The 17,284-nt window shown below is 34.9% G+C and overlaps 1 protein-coding gene across 2 annotated transcripts in view; it reads right to left on the bottom strand.

The window, feature by feature from the left end:
* Positions 1 to 7,813: 7,813 nt before the first annotated feature.
* The window catches only part of LOC128983784 (E3 ubiquitin-protein ligase synoviolin), a 31,617-nt gene continuing 22,146 nt past the window's right edge, over positions 7,814 to 17,284 (bottom strand). For both annotated transcript variants that reach the window (XM_054403132.1, XM_054403133.1), the window contains exons 11-12: positions 13,993 to 14,073; positions 7,814 to 8,108 (exon numbers count right to left, since the gene is read on the bottom strand). In XM_054403132.1, the coding sequence (XP_054259107.1) occupies positions 7,961 to 8,108; positions 13,993 to 14,073 (229 nt within the window). In that variant the 3' untranslated portion in view covers positions 7,814 to 7,960. The remainder of the gene's footprint in view (positions 8,109 to 13,992; positions 14,074 to 17,284) is intronic.

The raw sequence follows: 17,284 nt of genomic DNA, 5'->3' as shown, positions 1-17,284 counted from the left end.
CAACTACTCCTAAATAAACACAAAAGTTGTTCCTTATTTTGTAAGCAACATTTATTGTTATAAAAGTAACTCGCTATATATTACCGTTTTCGAGATATAAGCTCCAAATGAGTTTCATGTAATAAATGCTGCCACCATTTTTAAAATGGGGGATTCTGAGGTTATGCCCACTATGCCAAGCTGGCACCCACGTGAAAAATGATAACCCACATAGTACCTACATGATCCCTTAGGGTGTTTTTCTATACATAAAATGCACACGGGAACCCCCCTAGCAAGTGGATTATCTTATACAAGTTCTGAAAATAATGCAAGTTGATGACATATTGTATCGAATGAAGTTTTAATTAAATCTGATAGATATGAATATTATGGTTAAAGTTATAACTGACGGAGACAGATTTTCATTAGAGTTTGAATTGACTAAACAATGTTCTGAGTTGCAAGTTATAGCATTTATTTAAGTTTGAAAGCCCTTTACAAAGTTTTAATGGACACTCCTTACTGCCTGAGTTGAAACATTTTAATTGAAAGCCCTCGTTTCTTTTCAGGCGACAGGAAATTCTTAAGTACCATATTGAATGAATTTTGAAAACAGCACTGAAGTAAATTATTAATTTAGAATTATAGTTTCTGGACTTGACTGATTCAATTATTTTCCTCCATTGGAAGTCAATACCAAACAAGTTATGTACTTGACTAAGGCGAATATTTATTAGTATTGTATTACTCTAGCTAAAAATGTCAGGTCGCACACTAGTTACACAAATAAAAGGGTTCCACCTGCCGGCTGTTTACCACTTAAACATGGTCCTACAAAAAAGAACCTCCTGGCATTATTAAAGTGTTTATCGAGTTGAAATGAACTGTAAAATATTCACAAAGATCACAACCACTGGCTGAACTGAAACTTTGTAATAAAGATCCGTAAATTAGTCTTTAACATGTGTTTTTAACTTCTGAATGATGGATAAAAATTATTTTTCCTCCACCCACTGCAAAGGTCTGATATGTTAAGAGCACAACAAGCACACGTTCATTGGAAACAAATTATTTTTATAATGTTGAGAGCTTGTACCGTAGAGGCATGTTCAGGAACATTAGCATGTTTAGCCGACATTTTGAATTGACCGGTTAAACCCTCTTAACAGTTTTTGTTGTTCAAAACATAAATTTATTATGTTCACTCATAATAATTTTTGTTAATTGGTTTTTTAGTGCGTTTTTTTAGGTTGCTTGAGACATCATCAGAATTTTTCCACAATCTCGGAAGACCACACCCGTCAAAAGACGCCAGATTACTAGAGTGCCGGAGAGGCGCAGTGCCAGATTATGGAGGGGGGCTATTGTACCACCATTGACTATTGGATACTGAAAATCCATATGGACCATCACCAATTTTTCATTAATAAAGAGCATAGTTTAGTTAGGTGAACCAGTCACAGAATGCGCTAGAGTATAAAAATCTATTTTCTTCGTTATTTTTTTGGGTTGATGTGTTGCTATATCTCACAAAAAGTCATTCCATTAGCTTGACTTAGTTAAAACGTCCATTCGACAGAAATTATTGATTTAGATCAGCGCAATCTGTCAGTGGCTCATATCTTCTGTTTGAGTGATAAATGTAGAATATAATGATTAAAAAAATTATTATTTTCTAGCAATGCGTTTAGGAGTAGTTTAGCAAAAGGTTTGTAAATTTTCGATTTATGCAAATTATAAATTTTAAAAGCAACTACAAGAAAACCACAAAATAATTTGTTTACACATTTGATCTAAATGTCAAGGTTGTGTGAAATATGATTCCCTATGTAGAAATATTAATGTTTTTGAAATACTCATTAAAAAAAATTATAAAAAGAAGAAATTCTAAATACATATTTTCTTTTTTGAAAAAAAAACACCATTTTTTTGTCATATAGGAAGTAATTGAATGCATCAACGGGAAATAAATATGATACTGCATGATGGAAAATAAAAGATCTTTCTGAAAATATGTAATTATATGTAGTTGAATTCTAAAAGTTCTGAGTAATTTACGTCGGAATGTAAAATTTGGAAATTTTTTTACAAAAACATAGTTTTTATGACATTTTCAAAACAAACTAAAACATTTTTAATATCAAATTTTATTTCTTTTTTGTGATGGAAGCCTTGTAAATCCAAAAAATCCAATGGTAACATATGTCAAATAGCATATCAATTTAAGCGTTTTGTAAAGATGAATAACTTTCCAATTTACACCTAGTGTCCATTTCTTTTAGTATTTGAGTAATAAACCAAAAACAAAAGCTTCCCATATAAAATGCATGTTAATTTTAAAAACCTAAAACTTATAAAAATTATTGTTTGGTAAAGCAGTTAACATGCATTTTATATGGGATAATTTTGTTTTGGTTTATTACTCAAATACTAAAAGAAATAAAGCTGTGTTTACCAGGATTACAAATTTTCAATCAGAATGGAAAAATATTTAGCGGTTTCGAAAATACAGGGTACCGGTACTATGTAAATACGGTAAAAATTCATAAAAAATTGCTACCATTTTGAAACTAATTAGATAATTGAGTTCTGTTTTCACCAAAACGTTGCTCTAAGCAAGCCCTTTTTAAAAATGTATAATAAGATATAGGTTGACAAGGACATTTCGAGATTCAAACCCGTGACCTCCATTTCTGGAACGTGCTTGGATCATGTGATTTAGGGGGGAATACTTTTATTTCACGTATCTACTTATCAGGTAATTATCAGTAATTACTTATCCTGTAATCATAGTTGTGACATTCCGCGATCCCAGTGACTAACGCAATAACGGTCAACAGATGTTATGTATCATGAGTTTTTGTAGTGAAGTTTATTGTAGAAATTGTATAGATTGCTCATCCACATGATAAAGTTGTTTAGCTAAATTAAGGATGAGTGGATGTCTACCGAAAACAGCTTGAATTTGCAACTTAATTAATCGTAGCAAAACTAAAAATATTTGTAGGCTTATAGGTTAAAAATAATAAATTTGTTCCCCTCTTGAACAAATCAAACACCTCAAGCAATGCTCGGTCCCCTGGTTCTTCTATTTATTAACTGTTCAAGACTAATGAATCTGATCCAATTGTACCTTAAAAAGATTTCTTAAAAGTTATAAACTTCAAATTCTGGTTCATCAATAATAATTGTAGAATGCAGTTAAAAACCTTGTGGTTTTCAAAATTAAAAGCATAAAGAAATATGTTATCTCCAGGTAACACCATCATGGTGAGCAGCAATTGTTTGTATGGAAGGTAGTAACTAACGATGGTAGTTAGTAAACTCCACTTAGTAGACCAACTGCAATACAGTGATGAACTAGAACTACAACTGACCACCAGACATTAGTGTCCTGTAAACTCATTCATCACACATCAAGTCTATGTGTTGTATGTTACACCATTGATACAAGTAGATGTTATTTTCAATTGAGATGGGCATTCAACTTATTGGTTTATTATTTTAACTCAAATATGAATGAAGGATTCTTGTACGTAGTATGGAGTTTAAAAGATGACTTGAGTAGTTTTTTTCCTAAGGTCAGCTGTTTCTTTGGCCATGTCCTATTATTAAAATAATTATCAAGGAGACAGCTGAGCCCAGTTTTGAATAATCCTCCTGACATGGGTCGAGTATGGCAGGCAAGCTGTTCCCCTGTTACTAGGCCCAGTTGTTGATTCGTTCAACTCTGAATACCGAATTAAAAACCGAATACTCGACTAGACACATGCATCCCTATTTCTCACAGGGACAGTGTGGGTATAGAGAAGTAACTTTTATTACTTCTCTATGGTGTAGTGTAGGGCATTCCGGTTACCATAGCTTACGTGTTAAATGTTGTTTGAGTTTAATGGCACGTCAAGAGTTTAATGCAGTATTTAGAACTTGAATCACTGAATTTGATTATTGGAATTAAAACTGAATCACTACTTAAATTCAGAGGTTGCTTAGCTTATTGGCAAATCACTTTTAAATGGTGAGGAAATAGACCAAAGTGGAAGGTGATATTCTGACAGAGAATACAATTTGCTACAGTTTACTATAATGCATTTCTTCAAAATACTCAATAAAGGCAGCCATAAGTTGACTCCAAATAAAAAATGTGAAAACACCGTTCTCTGTGTATTTTTTGTCGAAAACATGTTAAGGCTTTCTAACTAACCATTGATTAATAAAATCGGTCCAGTAGAACCCCAGATCTTTAGTTGTGCAAAGACTTTCAAAACTGAATTTTATAATAGATTCACGCAAAGTAAGACAATGCAAAATGCAACACAGATCACGGGGTCAACTGATCAAGTTGAACAGTTCAACTGAACCATTGTGATGTGAGTAGACCAGCTCTGAAGTCTGAACTGAACTGAATACTGACTCACTCAGCGACCACAGAATAAAATACCTCCGCCCCAGCAAACCTGCAGACTAAGCGAATTTCCATTTACCTGGCTGGATTTCTACTAAAAAATATTCCCTTAAAATTGTCAGATTTATTTCCTATTTAATTTTAACTAGCTGTTACCCACGGGCTTCACCCCGTTTGACTTCATAAGTATTAATAAAATTATTGATTGGTTAAAAGCAGAAATAAACAAAAGTAATACAAAGAAATTAAATAAGTACGGTACAGCTGAGGTATTTTTAACATTAGGTTATATGGAAAGTTCCCTTTAGAAATGAATTACGACCTTAAAGGGCCATTTATGAAATAATGGATAGTTTTGCGCAAGGTTTCTCATCATGACGAACATTTGAAGTATATGGTTTATGGGGGTATGGGTTACTTTGGGCTTTATATATGGATGAGTACTTAGGTTTGCTGCTACAGGAATGTATTGAGGTGAGTTTTTTATTGAAATATTGACAGCTTAGTATGAAATAAATAAAATGAAAAAATTTATTAAAATATATCCATAAACAAGCAGACTACAACAGTTTATTTATTCTCCATAAGAATAACATGGGAATTTTAAATTTAAATTTTTTTGTATTATCTCCGTAACCGTTAGGCATAAAACAAAGCTAGAATATACAAAATTATTTCTTAATTAAAAAATGCACTACAATATGGTTTGAAAGGAAATTGTGAAATTTTGTGTTTTTAGGGTAAAAAATGGGAAAACCCAATTTTTACCCCATAAACCCCTGTTCCTATAATCCGGTCATGCTGGTTCGCAAACTCGTTCGAATAAACGTAGGTTTACACGTTTGTACCAAATTTCATCAAAATCGGATCACTTTTGCTCGAGTTATCGCGCTAATGGACATACATATATATATCTTACGAATATTATAAATGTGAAAGTTTGTGTGTTTGAAGGCCAATCACGCATAAACCACTGGACGGATTGGGCTGAAATTTGGCATGATGATAGCTCACATTCCCGATTAACATATAGGCATATTCTTATCTCAAAAATCCCTTCGAGCTCCGCCCCAGTGGCTCTGTAGTTCCCCATGTTAACCTTATGAGTATTCATATTTAAAGGGAATTAAAGAATTTAGTCAGCTGTTTCAACTAAAAAAGTTGGTTCTATGATATACAAAAGCATTAAAAAGTTATAAGATTTACCAACAGGGTGCAGCACTATATTTTTTTTTCATTTATGTAAACAGCTAATTTGAACTAAGCAGCAACAAACAACTGTGATACGCAATGAGAACTGTCAAAGTAGGATTGTTTACAGTTATGTTTATGTTTTTAATGTCATGAATAATTTGTGATTTTTTAAATTTGTAATACTTTATTTGTCTTTATTGTTTAGGAGAAGAGGTAGAACATTATGGCTATGGTAGATGTGTAATACCATAGTATACCGTCAATAGAAAGAAGCAAATTTTATCAAACTTTGTCCTCCCCCATTGCAAACGCAAAGCTTGAGTATAACTGCAATAAGCAATTTAAACTTATATGCCAACCCCGTACGAAGGACGGGTACTCTGCTAGTATTATATATATATATATATGAATTTCAACGGATGGTGTTTTTGGCCTCTGGCGACCTCAAAACAAAAAAGTTTTTTCGCAGGCAAATTGTGGTGTTGGGGGTAATTACTGGGCCGAGCAACTTAATTTTCTACTAAGCCACTCGACTCGATCTCAACTGACCTCTTTTTACCGACTTGCCCGTTACTCGACTCACCTGCCTGTCTACATCAAGCAAGAGTTAGCTTCCGTGCGAGTGGCAACTCGCAATCTGACATGCCCGCCGTACTCGACCGTGTAAACCAGGCTTAACTGGCGACCGATCGATTACTATAGGTGAGCACTATAACTACTCATCACCAGAAAACTCACTGAGCACTCTAATGTTTGTGTTCATTACATCATCACAGTTTATGTTTTAAGGTCGTGTAGGCGTTATCGTTGTCTTCCATGATCGCAGCAAAATTCTGCTTATCTCCCGCAGCCGTGTAGACATCATCATCTACTCCTGCGGTCACAGAAATATCATCGTCATCTTACACAATTGCGGAAAAATCATGATCCTCTTCCGTGGTCGTATAGACAGTATCGTTGTCTTCCGTGATTGCAGCAAATTTCCGAACATCTCCCATGACTGTGAAGATTAACAACGTCTCCTGCGGTCATGGAAACATCATCGTCGTCATGCGCGATCGTGGCAATAGCGGATTCCGATCGGGCGATCTTCGCAGATGGGTTTTGTGCATTTGAAGTGTTTTTATTGATGATATTTCACTAATCCGGGAGTATCACGGTCCTATCTGCCAGATTAATGAGTCTCTAAAATTTTATTGGAGTGATTTTAGGGAGTTTCCACTCGCTAACCTCAAACTTATTTCCAGTTTAGTTTGGCATATAAATGCTAGCCTCCAGTGTGTATTCTCCTTCTTTATAAATTGTAATATCATTTATAATAACTCCTCAAGTTTTGGAAAATTTAGCCTCATAAATATTGTTTCCTATGCACCCACAAACCCACTGGTTATTTTATTCTTGCTTTATCAACTAATGGTATGTAATTTATTTATTGTTAATTTTCATAGTTTATATTGATTTGTTGCTAATTGTTATTTTTTATGTTCTTAGCTAATTTTACTATAGGGAAGTAGCTATTAGGGAGGTGGCACGGAAAGACCTAGACCCGGGACCAAACTAATTTTTCATTTTGGCAGCATGATCAGACCATGGGAACGGGGTTTTCCGGGGGTTTATTGGGTAAAAAATTGTTTTTCTCATTTTTGATCCTCAAAACACAAAATTTCCAAATTTCTCTCTAGACCTTTTTAAAGAGCTTAAACAAACAAATAATTTAGTATATCAAAGTGTTTTTACGGTTATTGGTAACGGAGAAAGTTTAAAAAATTGTAAATTTAATATTCCCATGTTATTCTTATGGAGAATGTTGTAAAATGGTGTAGTTTGCTTGTTTATGGATATATTTTGATCAAACTTGGCAAATTTATTTATTTTATACTAAGCTATTAATGTTTTCCAAACAAAAAATACACTTTATTAGTTTCCTTTTATTAGCAAACCTAGGTACTCATTAAACCTAATGTTTTTTTTAATAGATTTAATTAAATATTAATTCAGACGAATGGAAATTCGCTTAGTCGGCAGGTTTTCTGCAGCGGGGGTATTTTCTGTAATACCTATTAGCCTGACAAGTACATTGTACTCTTTCCTTTTATACTGCATATTACTGTATTTCTGTTGATCTTTGACGCTGTCTATAGCAATGTAAATTGACAAATGACAATAAATGGTACTTTAGCACAATGGATTCTTATTCTTATTATTAAGGTTAAAATAAAAATATCTTCAATGTGATAATAAGTAAATAAATAACCAATTTATTTACAATACCTATGTCGGTGCTGATGAACATATTCACTTTGTGTACAAAATTCATCATAAATAAAAACTAAATCGACAATTATTCACAGCAAACATAATAATCAGTCATTTTGGAAATTAATCAGCTTCTTGCTGAGTAAATTTGGCAAGTCTTCTTCTGCGTGCTTCTTCCAGCTCAGGGGCTAAGGGACCGTCAGGTGCTGTGGCGGAGGTTGAGGTAGAGGGAGGTGACGCTACATCAGCACTTGCTCCACTAGCACCATCCCTGCCAACAGAACTGCAATGTAATCGAGTGCATATAGTTCTCGCCTAGTATTTAGAAGAATGCAGGCACAATCCTACGTAAAGTCAAAAGCTATTTGACAGATTGAAACTCAACAAGGCTATCTTTGATTGTTAGGTATCCATTTATTTTTTCCTCTTTTTTTATAACTTTCAGATTTTAGATGTCACTGCTGCTTTTACTGTTACCAATGCTTTTTACTTTGTCTTGTCTTAATAATGGGAAATGTGTTTTGTTTTATTGTTATTTTTCAGGGCGGTTTTGTTGTTCTCTATTTTGTTGCCCTTGTACTTATAGTTAAATCCTGTAATTGATTGTCAATAATTAAACTGCTGTATGCTTTATATTTTGCTTGTAGCTAGTAACGTTCTTGTCATCTTGTTAACTACACAAATTTTTGTAGTTTATTATGTAATCATTTTGTAAACTGGTTTATGCCCTAAATAAATTAGTTGAGTTGAATAAGCTTTATTTAAAATAAATGTTTCTGGCCTAACAACCAGCAGTGAATGAGGAGAGGACAGTTTTGTTATTGACTAAAATCAGTAACAAAGCTGTCATGTCATTTACTCAACATCCATCCTTGACTTGTCTTGAAAAAAAAAAAAAACACACACACATACATACTGGTGTGTTAGCATCTTGGAATTGTATGTCTTATCTTAGTTAGAACCTTTACCTTAAATAACTGTGGTAAATATAATAAACCTTACATTAGGCAAAGTAAAATTCAGCACAATACGTTTAAAATACTCTTTTCAAACTTTTTTTGCTTTTGCAAGCATACAAGCACCAGAACTTTTTATTTATGGTTTTGTTTTAAGATTTACAGTAGTGAGGCATATAAGTTTAGTTGTTCACTTAAAAACTTTTATTAGGTAGCCTACTCTAAGGGCGGATTTCCGAGCTCGGGAATACGTAATCCTGGAGTTACTTAATCTTCTATATAAATAAAATTAGAGTTTTGTCTGTACATTGCTCAGAATCATACATTTTTAGGTTATTTTTACGTTTTATACATTAAAGAAGCCGAAACAAGTCTTATCTAAATTTCTGTCTGTCTGTCTGTCTGTCTGTCTGTCTGTCTGTCTGTCTGTCTGTCTGTCTGTCTGTCTGTCTGTCTGTCTGTCTGACACACTCAAGATGGCATTTTACGCAATCTTCTCCAGGAAAACGAGAGATCCTATCAAGACCCAAGTCATTTTAATGTATTCCCTGGATTGGCGAGAGTGTTTTTAGCCATTAAAATATGGTCTCACTACTTTGTAATTAAAATTACGGCCGTTCAAAAATGCAGTTTTGTGCGATTTTTGTCAAGTTTTCTTCCAATTTGTATCACATTCTCATCTATGAAACAACGAACAGCTGTTCGGATCAAGATTATTTTTTTTAGCTGTCACTGAAATGTTTACAAATATTGTTTACAAACACCACAACCATTTCCGATCACGTTTTGAAGGCAAATCCCATCCAAGTGAGATTAAAAACGTTTTTATTACATAAAGGATTTAATTAATCGCAAGTGGAATAATATAGTGTAACCGTAAATTAAATAACTAGGCATCATCCAGGTCAGGAACCAGAAATATGTGTATAAAATTGTTTTGGAGTTTTGATAACCAGAAAGAAGACATTGAATCAAGATTGAATCAGTGTTGTATACGGCTGGGAAACTTAAATTTACTAATGACCGTCGCCAATAGCTTAGAAACAACGTTCCACTCATTGACGGTTCAATGGCGGTTGTGTAAAGTGTAAAGCAAAAAATTACAACTGCAGTGGGTGATTGTAACAGAGGTTTACGGATGATGCTGAACTCGATTTTCCAATGTGTCACTTTCTGTTCCTACCATTGACTATATAAAGTCAATAGTTCCTACTCACCGTGTGATGCAATCGCTGGACCATACAGCCAATAGGGCCATAGCCCTTCTCTTGGGTACGTGTGGTACGTATGCTTACCCAATTATTTATAACAACCCTTTCGACAACGATCCTTGATACCGGTACTTTTCCATAGAATACACGGCCTACCTAGGTAGGCCTACTTAAGAAATAAAATTATAAACGTCCAAAAACCCAACGTTGTGTGATTTTTGTCACATTTCCTTATAATGTTAATATATATACCAGCAACCATTGTTTAGAGAATACGTAATCTATTAAATAACAGAAAGTTATGTTGTATAAGGTTTTTTTTTCAAACTGACACCGATAAGTTTACATTAAGAGTTGTGTACAAATAAAGCAATTAATGGGAAATAACTTTGATTGCCGATAACTTTTTACGAGAAAATCCAAAACCAAGAGATCAATAACCTTGATTAACGCCTATAATTGGTCGGTTGTACTACAGTTCTTAACTATAAACGTTGGTTTTTGGTACGGTTCTGGTTCTTTTCCTTTTAACCTTTAGTAGCAGCAAGAATCATTTTTACGTACCAACACATCACAGTAATTTACAAATTAGTTATCGTTGGTGTTGCACTTTATTTATTACAGGCGTAGGCCTATTCAATTTAATTGATGTCTTAACTGTATAATTTTTGCTTTTTCTGTCTGGATTCCAAAATGTTATGCTAAGAAAACTATAACGCATTTTAGTAAAACACTAGCTGTGTACCCGTTCTACGCACGGGGATCTTATAATATTCAGTTGAAACCTTCTTATATAACGAACAGCAGTTGGTTTGCATATTTTAAGATATGCTGGCCAAACTATTATACATAGCTTCATTTTATGTTGTTTTTTGTTGTTCCGGATCGGTATGACAATCAATAAAAGGTTAAATTACCTCTGTGTCTGCCGGTCGATCCTATAACGGTAGGCTTACTTTTATTTTTACTATCTGATCTCGTTTGCATGGCTCAATCACGTCCTGGTTGAAGTTCGTTCGCTACGCTCACTCACCTGTATGTTGGAGCTCGTTCGCTGCGCTCACTTTCCTTCAGGTTAGCTCGTTCGCTACGCTCACTTGCCTTCAGGTTAGCTCGTTCGCTACGCTCACTCGCCTCCAGGTTGCAAATTAGCTGTTGTCATAAATGTAAAAGAAATAATAGTGCTAGTGCTGCACCCTGTTGGTAATCCTTGTAACTTTAATGCTATTGAACATCACAGAACAGAACCAACTTGTTTAATTGAAACAGCTGTTAAGATTCAATAATTTCATTTCTCATAAGGTTAACATGGGCTTCCAGAAATTCCACGTCAAAAATCGACAAAAACTTGATTTTCAAGGGTTTACTGTTAAATATCTAACTGTCTCATATTCGATGAAATACGTCTAAAACCATCTCATATATGTATAGTATTTGGAAAATAAGTTTCAGGCGGGACAGTGCTATAGTTATTGAGGAGTAGTTGTAATAAAGTGCGTATTTTAGCGTTACCAAGAGAATGACAGATAGACAGACAGACAGACAGACAGACAGACAGACAGAAATTGAGATAAGGTTTGATTCGGTTTCTCTGACCTATGAAATGTAAAAATAACCAAAAAGTTCATTATTCTAAGCAATGTACAGACAAAACTCTAATTTTATTTATATAGATTTATTCAGCAAACCATCATGAATTGTTCAAACACTTTGAACGTTGTTTATGTATCAATAGTTCGTGGCCTATTTTGGTAATTTTTATTACAAATTACCAATCTAAATCGTCTATAGTAGGCCTACTGTACTTCATTTCATATAGCAAACCGATTCAGATAGCATTTCGACAGAATTTCGAGTCATCTCCGGTCCAAGCAAATATAAATTGTTATGATCAAATTTTATGGCATTAACAAAGATTTCAAGTACTAATTTTATATGTACCTTTTTGTGCTTAAAGCGTAGCAGATTCCCTAATTAAGTTCGGTATTTTTGTGTGTACGTATGATGGTAACGCATTAATGTCCTTGTTTCTCAATGTTTCACGGAAAGGACAAGAGCGCCTTGATAATGAAAATGTCAACCCGAATAAAGTGTTAAATTAAGAGGTTGAGGTAGTACCTTAAATACTTTTAACCATTATGTTATAGTCCTTGTTCTGAACAAAATTGTACAAATCCCATTTCCGTATATTTACTCTCACCGCTTACACATGATAAAGGTTGTTGACAAACTTATGGGAGAAGTGTCAGAATGCTGATACCCTACCGTTTATTTAGTTTAATCATTGGATATAACATATCATATGGACCAACAAGATCCGGGTGACATTTAATTGCGAAGCATTAGTTTTGGCTTGAAACTGTCATATACTGTATTTGCGAAGGAATAGTTTTGTCAGCATATCTGAAAGTATGCAAACCAACTGCTGTGATTTATATAAGAAGGTCCTGATACCACTGACTATGATAAGATCCCCGTGCGTAGAACGGGCACACAGCTAGTCAGTCAATAAAGTTAGTCATCGAATAAAAAATTGGGTTTCAGAGCTCGCGAACTATTCGGAGACTAATTTTATTCGTAAACTTCTGGACTACTTATTTTAAGACTAAGGTAGGAATCACGGGGAATTTTAGTTTTTGAATAGTTGTAGGGGAAGCGGACAGACAAATTTGTAACGATACCTGCCAAATTTTTTCACGGTCAGCGCTCATAGCGACCCTAGCGTATACCGTCTAGTCTGGTTCTAATCTGTTATCAGTTGGGATAATGATTCCTTGAGTTTCACTGAAGATGGTAACTAAAAGAAGATATCATGTTCAAAAACGTATGCCAAAAAAAAAACCCAGTTATGTGAACCATCATTTACACAAAAAAACCTGAAGGTTTATTTATTGCTGTTAAGTTTGATAAAAAAACAGCCAGTTGCCTCATCAATCATGGAATATTCCGTCAGCCGTGGCTCAGCGCTAGGCCAGGCCAATGTTCTCAGCAGTGTAATGCGCGTGGCTGGAATTTGCTGAGCCAGCTCAGCAAAGCAAGTCGCTCGATGAAATCACTGCACAACTGCAGTTTGCCTAACGCCTCGATTGATCGTTAGGCAGCAGCACTATCCAGTGTTTGCACTGACATCACGCGGCATAGCCGCAATGTGATTGGCTGGTTCCCCTCCACGGCCAACTTTGCGCTACGGACGGGGAGCACTCAGTTGAGTTAGTCTAAATTCGACTCGGTCGGTCATCTAAATTATTGCCTTTCCCCCATTTTTCCAAAATGCATCTTGTCATGAAAATCTGTATCTTAACACGTTCGCTGCTGAGCGCTAGATGCCGGGACGGCGCCAGTTGCTGAACTAACGCTCGGCCGCTGCGTGACATTGCCACCGATACACTGAATTACAGTAAAAACAACAGTGGTTATACTGGATGGCAATGTTCTGCAATAATACTGGCATTTGATATAGTACTAAGTGATTCTGATGGATAGCAGCACTACCCAGGTTACAGTCGGTAAAGTAGTGTCGCTATCTAGCAGGAAAGAGGTAAAACAAAGCCCTGTTCCAAACAACCCTGGTGGTGATTTGGGAAACTATATTTTTTATTGTCAGAAAAGTACGTCCCCACGAGCTGCAAAGAAATATAGAACGCTTGTGACGTGCTGGCTTATCCATAGCAACGTTAAACAACAATGAACGGTGACGTTCTGGAACGTTCTTAGCTCCTGGCGCCGTGGCCCGGCTGACGTTCCGGAACGTCCGTAGCAGCGAACGTGTTAACATTGTAGTGTAGATCTAAACAACTCATTTCAAAATTGTATTCTCTGTTCCTTGCCAGTTAGTATTTGTAATCATAAGTTATTTGTGTTTGTAAAAAACTAATAATACAGCAAGTCGGAAGCTACAATTTGTTCTTGTTATAATTTTAATAAATTACTGTTCGTAGCGAATTCTCTTTGTTTCATTCGGCTACCTGTCACAGAAACATTTACTTACATATTGGTAGAGGCACTTGTTTCTGTAGCTGAGGATGAGGATGAGGCAGTAGTACTGCTCGAACTGTCTTCCCGAGGTTGACTGTAAAAACATACACAGATTAGTAGCCTAAATACACCCACAGGGCTGACAAAGTAGTAATCTATTTCAATGTTTATAATTTATAATAGAGGTGTGGGGATGGTGAAATTTCAGTTTGGATCAGATTCCAGTTGGATAGTTAAGGCTCTGTTAGGACCAGATCAAAACTATGAGAGTTTTGGATTTGGATTCGGATAGTTTGAGTTCTTGACTTGATAAATCAATATTAAGTTTAAGAAGTTATAATTTGCATTTTTACAACAATAACTGCCTTGGATGTTATAAAACTGTATAGTTTTAATTCAAAGCTTACTCAAACGTAACAAATAATTCTACTACATTTTACAGCAATAAATCATGTAAAGTAAATAACAAAAGAGTACAGTCCAACCTCAGTATAACGAATCTGAAGGGACCGAACTGAATATTCGTTATATCAAGGATTTCGTTAAAACGAGGTTCGTTATATAGAGGTTATGTTTGCAGGAATTTCGCTAAGTCGAGGTTCGGAACCAGCGTCGGTCAATATAGGTCGGGATTAGACATTATTAAAACACAATTAAAGTAGCATAGGCTACAATACTTTACAGTACACTGTTTACATTGTACAGTAGAACCTAAACTATCGGAATAAAAAAGGGGAGGGATCTTGAATATTGCGCAATCATGAAAATGGCATTGACCTTGGTACAGGTTAAAAAACTGTAAGTTTAAAATCACAGCTTGTTCTAACCCTCCTAAAACCTAGCAAAACACTGTATTGCGTAGTCATAAACCATGTAAAGAACAAAACAAAACAGTAGTAGAAAGTTTTGTAAGCTACTGCTTGTGATAGGCCGGTAGGCTACTTACAGTACAGTACTGACTTATCACAACAGAGGAATGTCAATAATAATCATTAACTATAGCATTGGTGTTGCTAGTTGAAACAAATCGCATTGAAAACAATACAGTAAATTATTAAATAAGTCATTATAAAAGTGTATAATCATAGCCAACTTAAAGATAATAAAAACACTCAAAAAAGGAATGTTAAAATAACGATGTTGCTATTCTTTCTCTTTGGTTTTGTTTTTATATTATTTCTTAGGTTTCTCTTTATCCAAAAATTGTACAATTCACCATAGTTACTTATCGCCCAATCACAGCTTACTAAACATTACGTCGTCATCAGTCCTCAGTGAATTAAATTAGTTCTCAGTTGCAACATAGCGCGCGCAGCGACAGCAGACAGAGATGTGAAAAACGGAGCAGACGAATGTTAGCGCAAGCGATGACGTCACCTTTCCATTTCATTTGATAAAGAAACAGATTTTTCAAAAACAATAATGGGGTGGGGGATTTGATATATCGAGGGAAAGACGTAGACAATTCGCTATGCAGAGGTTAAATTCGCAATGTAGAGGTTCTGACAATGATAAATTCGCTATATTGAGGTGTCTTATTTTAGCCGAAATCACGAAAAATTTGTTAAATCAAGGTCGTTGTTACGGTTTGTTCGTTATGTAGAGGTAAAATAAACATTGTGTCTTATGGAGAGTTCTAGGGGATTTAAAAAAATTTGTTATATCCAGGAATTCGTTGTATCGAGGTTCGTTATATCAAGGTTAGACTGTATAATAAAAAGTTTAGTTAGCTACTGCTAGTGAAAGGCTGGTACATCAGTTTCAGAACAGAGGAATGTCGATAGTGTTGATGTTTTTTTTGTTGAAAACAAAACATATTGAAAATGATTAAATAACTTATAAAAAAAGTATTAAATCATATTACAGAACTTAACAACCCCTGAAAAACAAAGATAAAGATAACAATGACATAAAACGTTGTTATTCTTTTCCTTTGTTCTTCTATGATCTTGAATCAGAAGAAAATAAAACATAGTAATTAAGTTTGAGCGTTTGACATCAGTTGTTTGCAGAGAGGTGTGAAGATTTCGGCTGCTGGATGGAATGCAACATTCAAAACTATGTTGTGAATTGTGATGTTTAAGAGACTAAAGAACACTAAAACCTAAACTATCCATCCAATTGGCTTAAGGCGGGCATATTGAACAGTTAATTGTAGCATTGCATGTAAGCTATAATGGCGACGGAGCGCTCCTGAGACTTAAGCACAAATTATTTTCATATGAGCCCAGTAGTTCTTTTATGCATTATTTTTTTTATTTTCTAGATTTAACCAAATTGTAAACCGAAAGCAAGCGAACAGCCAATAAACGACCAAATGTCATTTCGATATTGCATCATACGGCTTTGTCTTCTAGCTCATGAATATTTAGGCTAGGCAAAAGTAAAACACTAAAAAAATAATAATAAATACAAAGTTAATTAATTAAATCCGCATACAGTAGACTCCCTCTTATCCGGACTCCTCGGGACCGAGACCAGTCCAGATAACGGTTTTCCCGGTTAAACTAACGTCCACAAAATCTCGTTAAAACGGACTGTTTAAATGCATACTGTTTACAGTATCTATATATTAATTTGAAACTGTTTTTCTTTGTCACAGCTTTTTTGAGAGAACGGCTGGGCGTAGAAACTCAGTAGAGGTGTCTAAAGAAAGGTCTTGGTCTGTAGATGAGCCATCAAAAGAGAAACATGGTGAATTCCCTTGGGACTCTGCCCCCGTGGCCTTAAAATTCCCATCCCATGTTATTCTTATGGAGGAAAACAAGGTTTTTGTCACAGCTAATTTGAGAGAACGGCTGGGTGTAAAAACTTGGTAGGGGTCTCTAAAGAAAGGTCTTGGTCTGTAGATGAGCCATCAAAAGAGGAAAGAGGTAAATTCCCTTGGGGCTCTGCCCCAGAAGCCTTTGAAGTTGCCTCTTTAGATTTGTTTACATTACGACCATATGCATAATTCTACACTACTTTTTAATGCAACAGCTGTTAATATTTAAATTGTGATTTATTGAATTTGTCAAAATGAAGTACAGTATTTGCAATGGATTTTTCTGATTTTAAAATTGATTTTGTTCTGCATCGTGTCATGTTTTGCAATATAATGTTCTATTACCAAATCAGTGGAAAATCCTAATATCACAGTAACTTTTAAAATTATTTCTTATGGAGTTAACTTATATCTATTGTATGGGTAGGTTTCTGCCTTTTTTACAACTTCTTGGAGATTGTACGTAGATGATATTCTTTGGCATATTGCATATGTAGACGAAACTTGGGTTGGTGTATTAATTACAATGGAAAAGAGCAAG

The sequence above is a fragment of the Macrosteles quadrilineatus genome, unplaced genomic scaffold, assembly GCF_028750875.1.
Source record: "Macrosteles quadrilineatus isolate MER2022 unplaced genomic scaffold, UCM_ALF_1.0 Scaffold_1__1_contigs__length_201487025, whole genome shotgun sequence".
Taxonomy (NCBI): domain Eukaryota; kingdom Metazoa; phylum Arthropoda; class Insecta; order Hemiptera; family Cicadellidae; genus Macrosteles; species Macrosteles quadrilineatus.
This window is presented reverse-complemented; position numbering and strand designations above follow the sequence as displayed.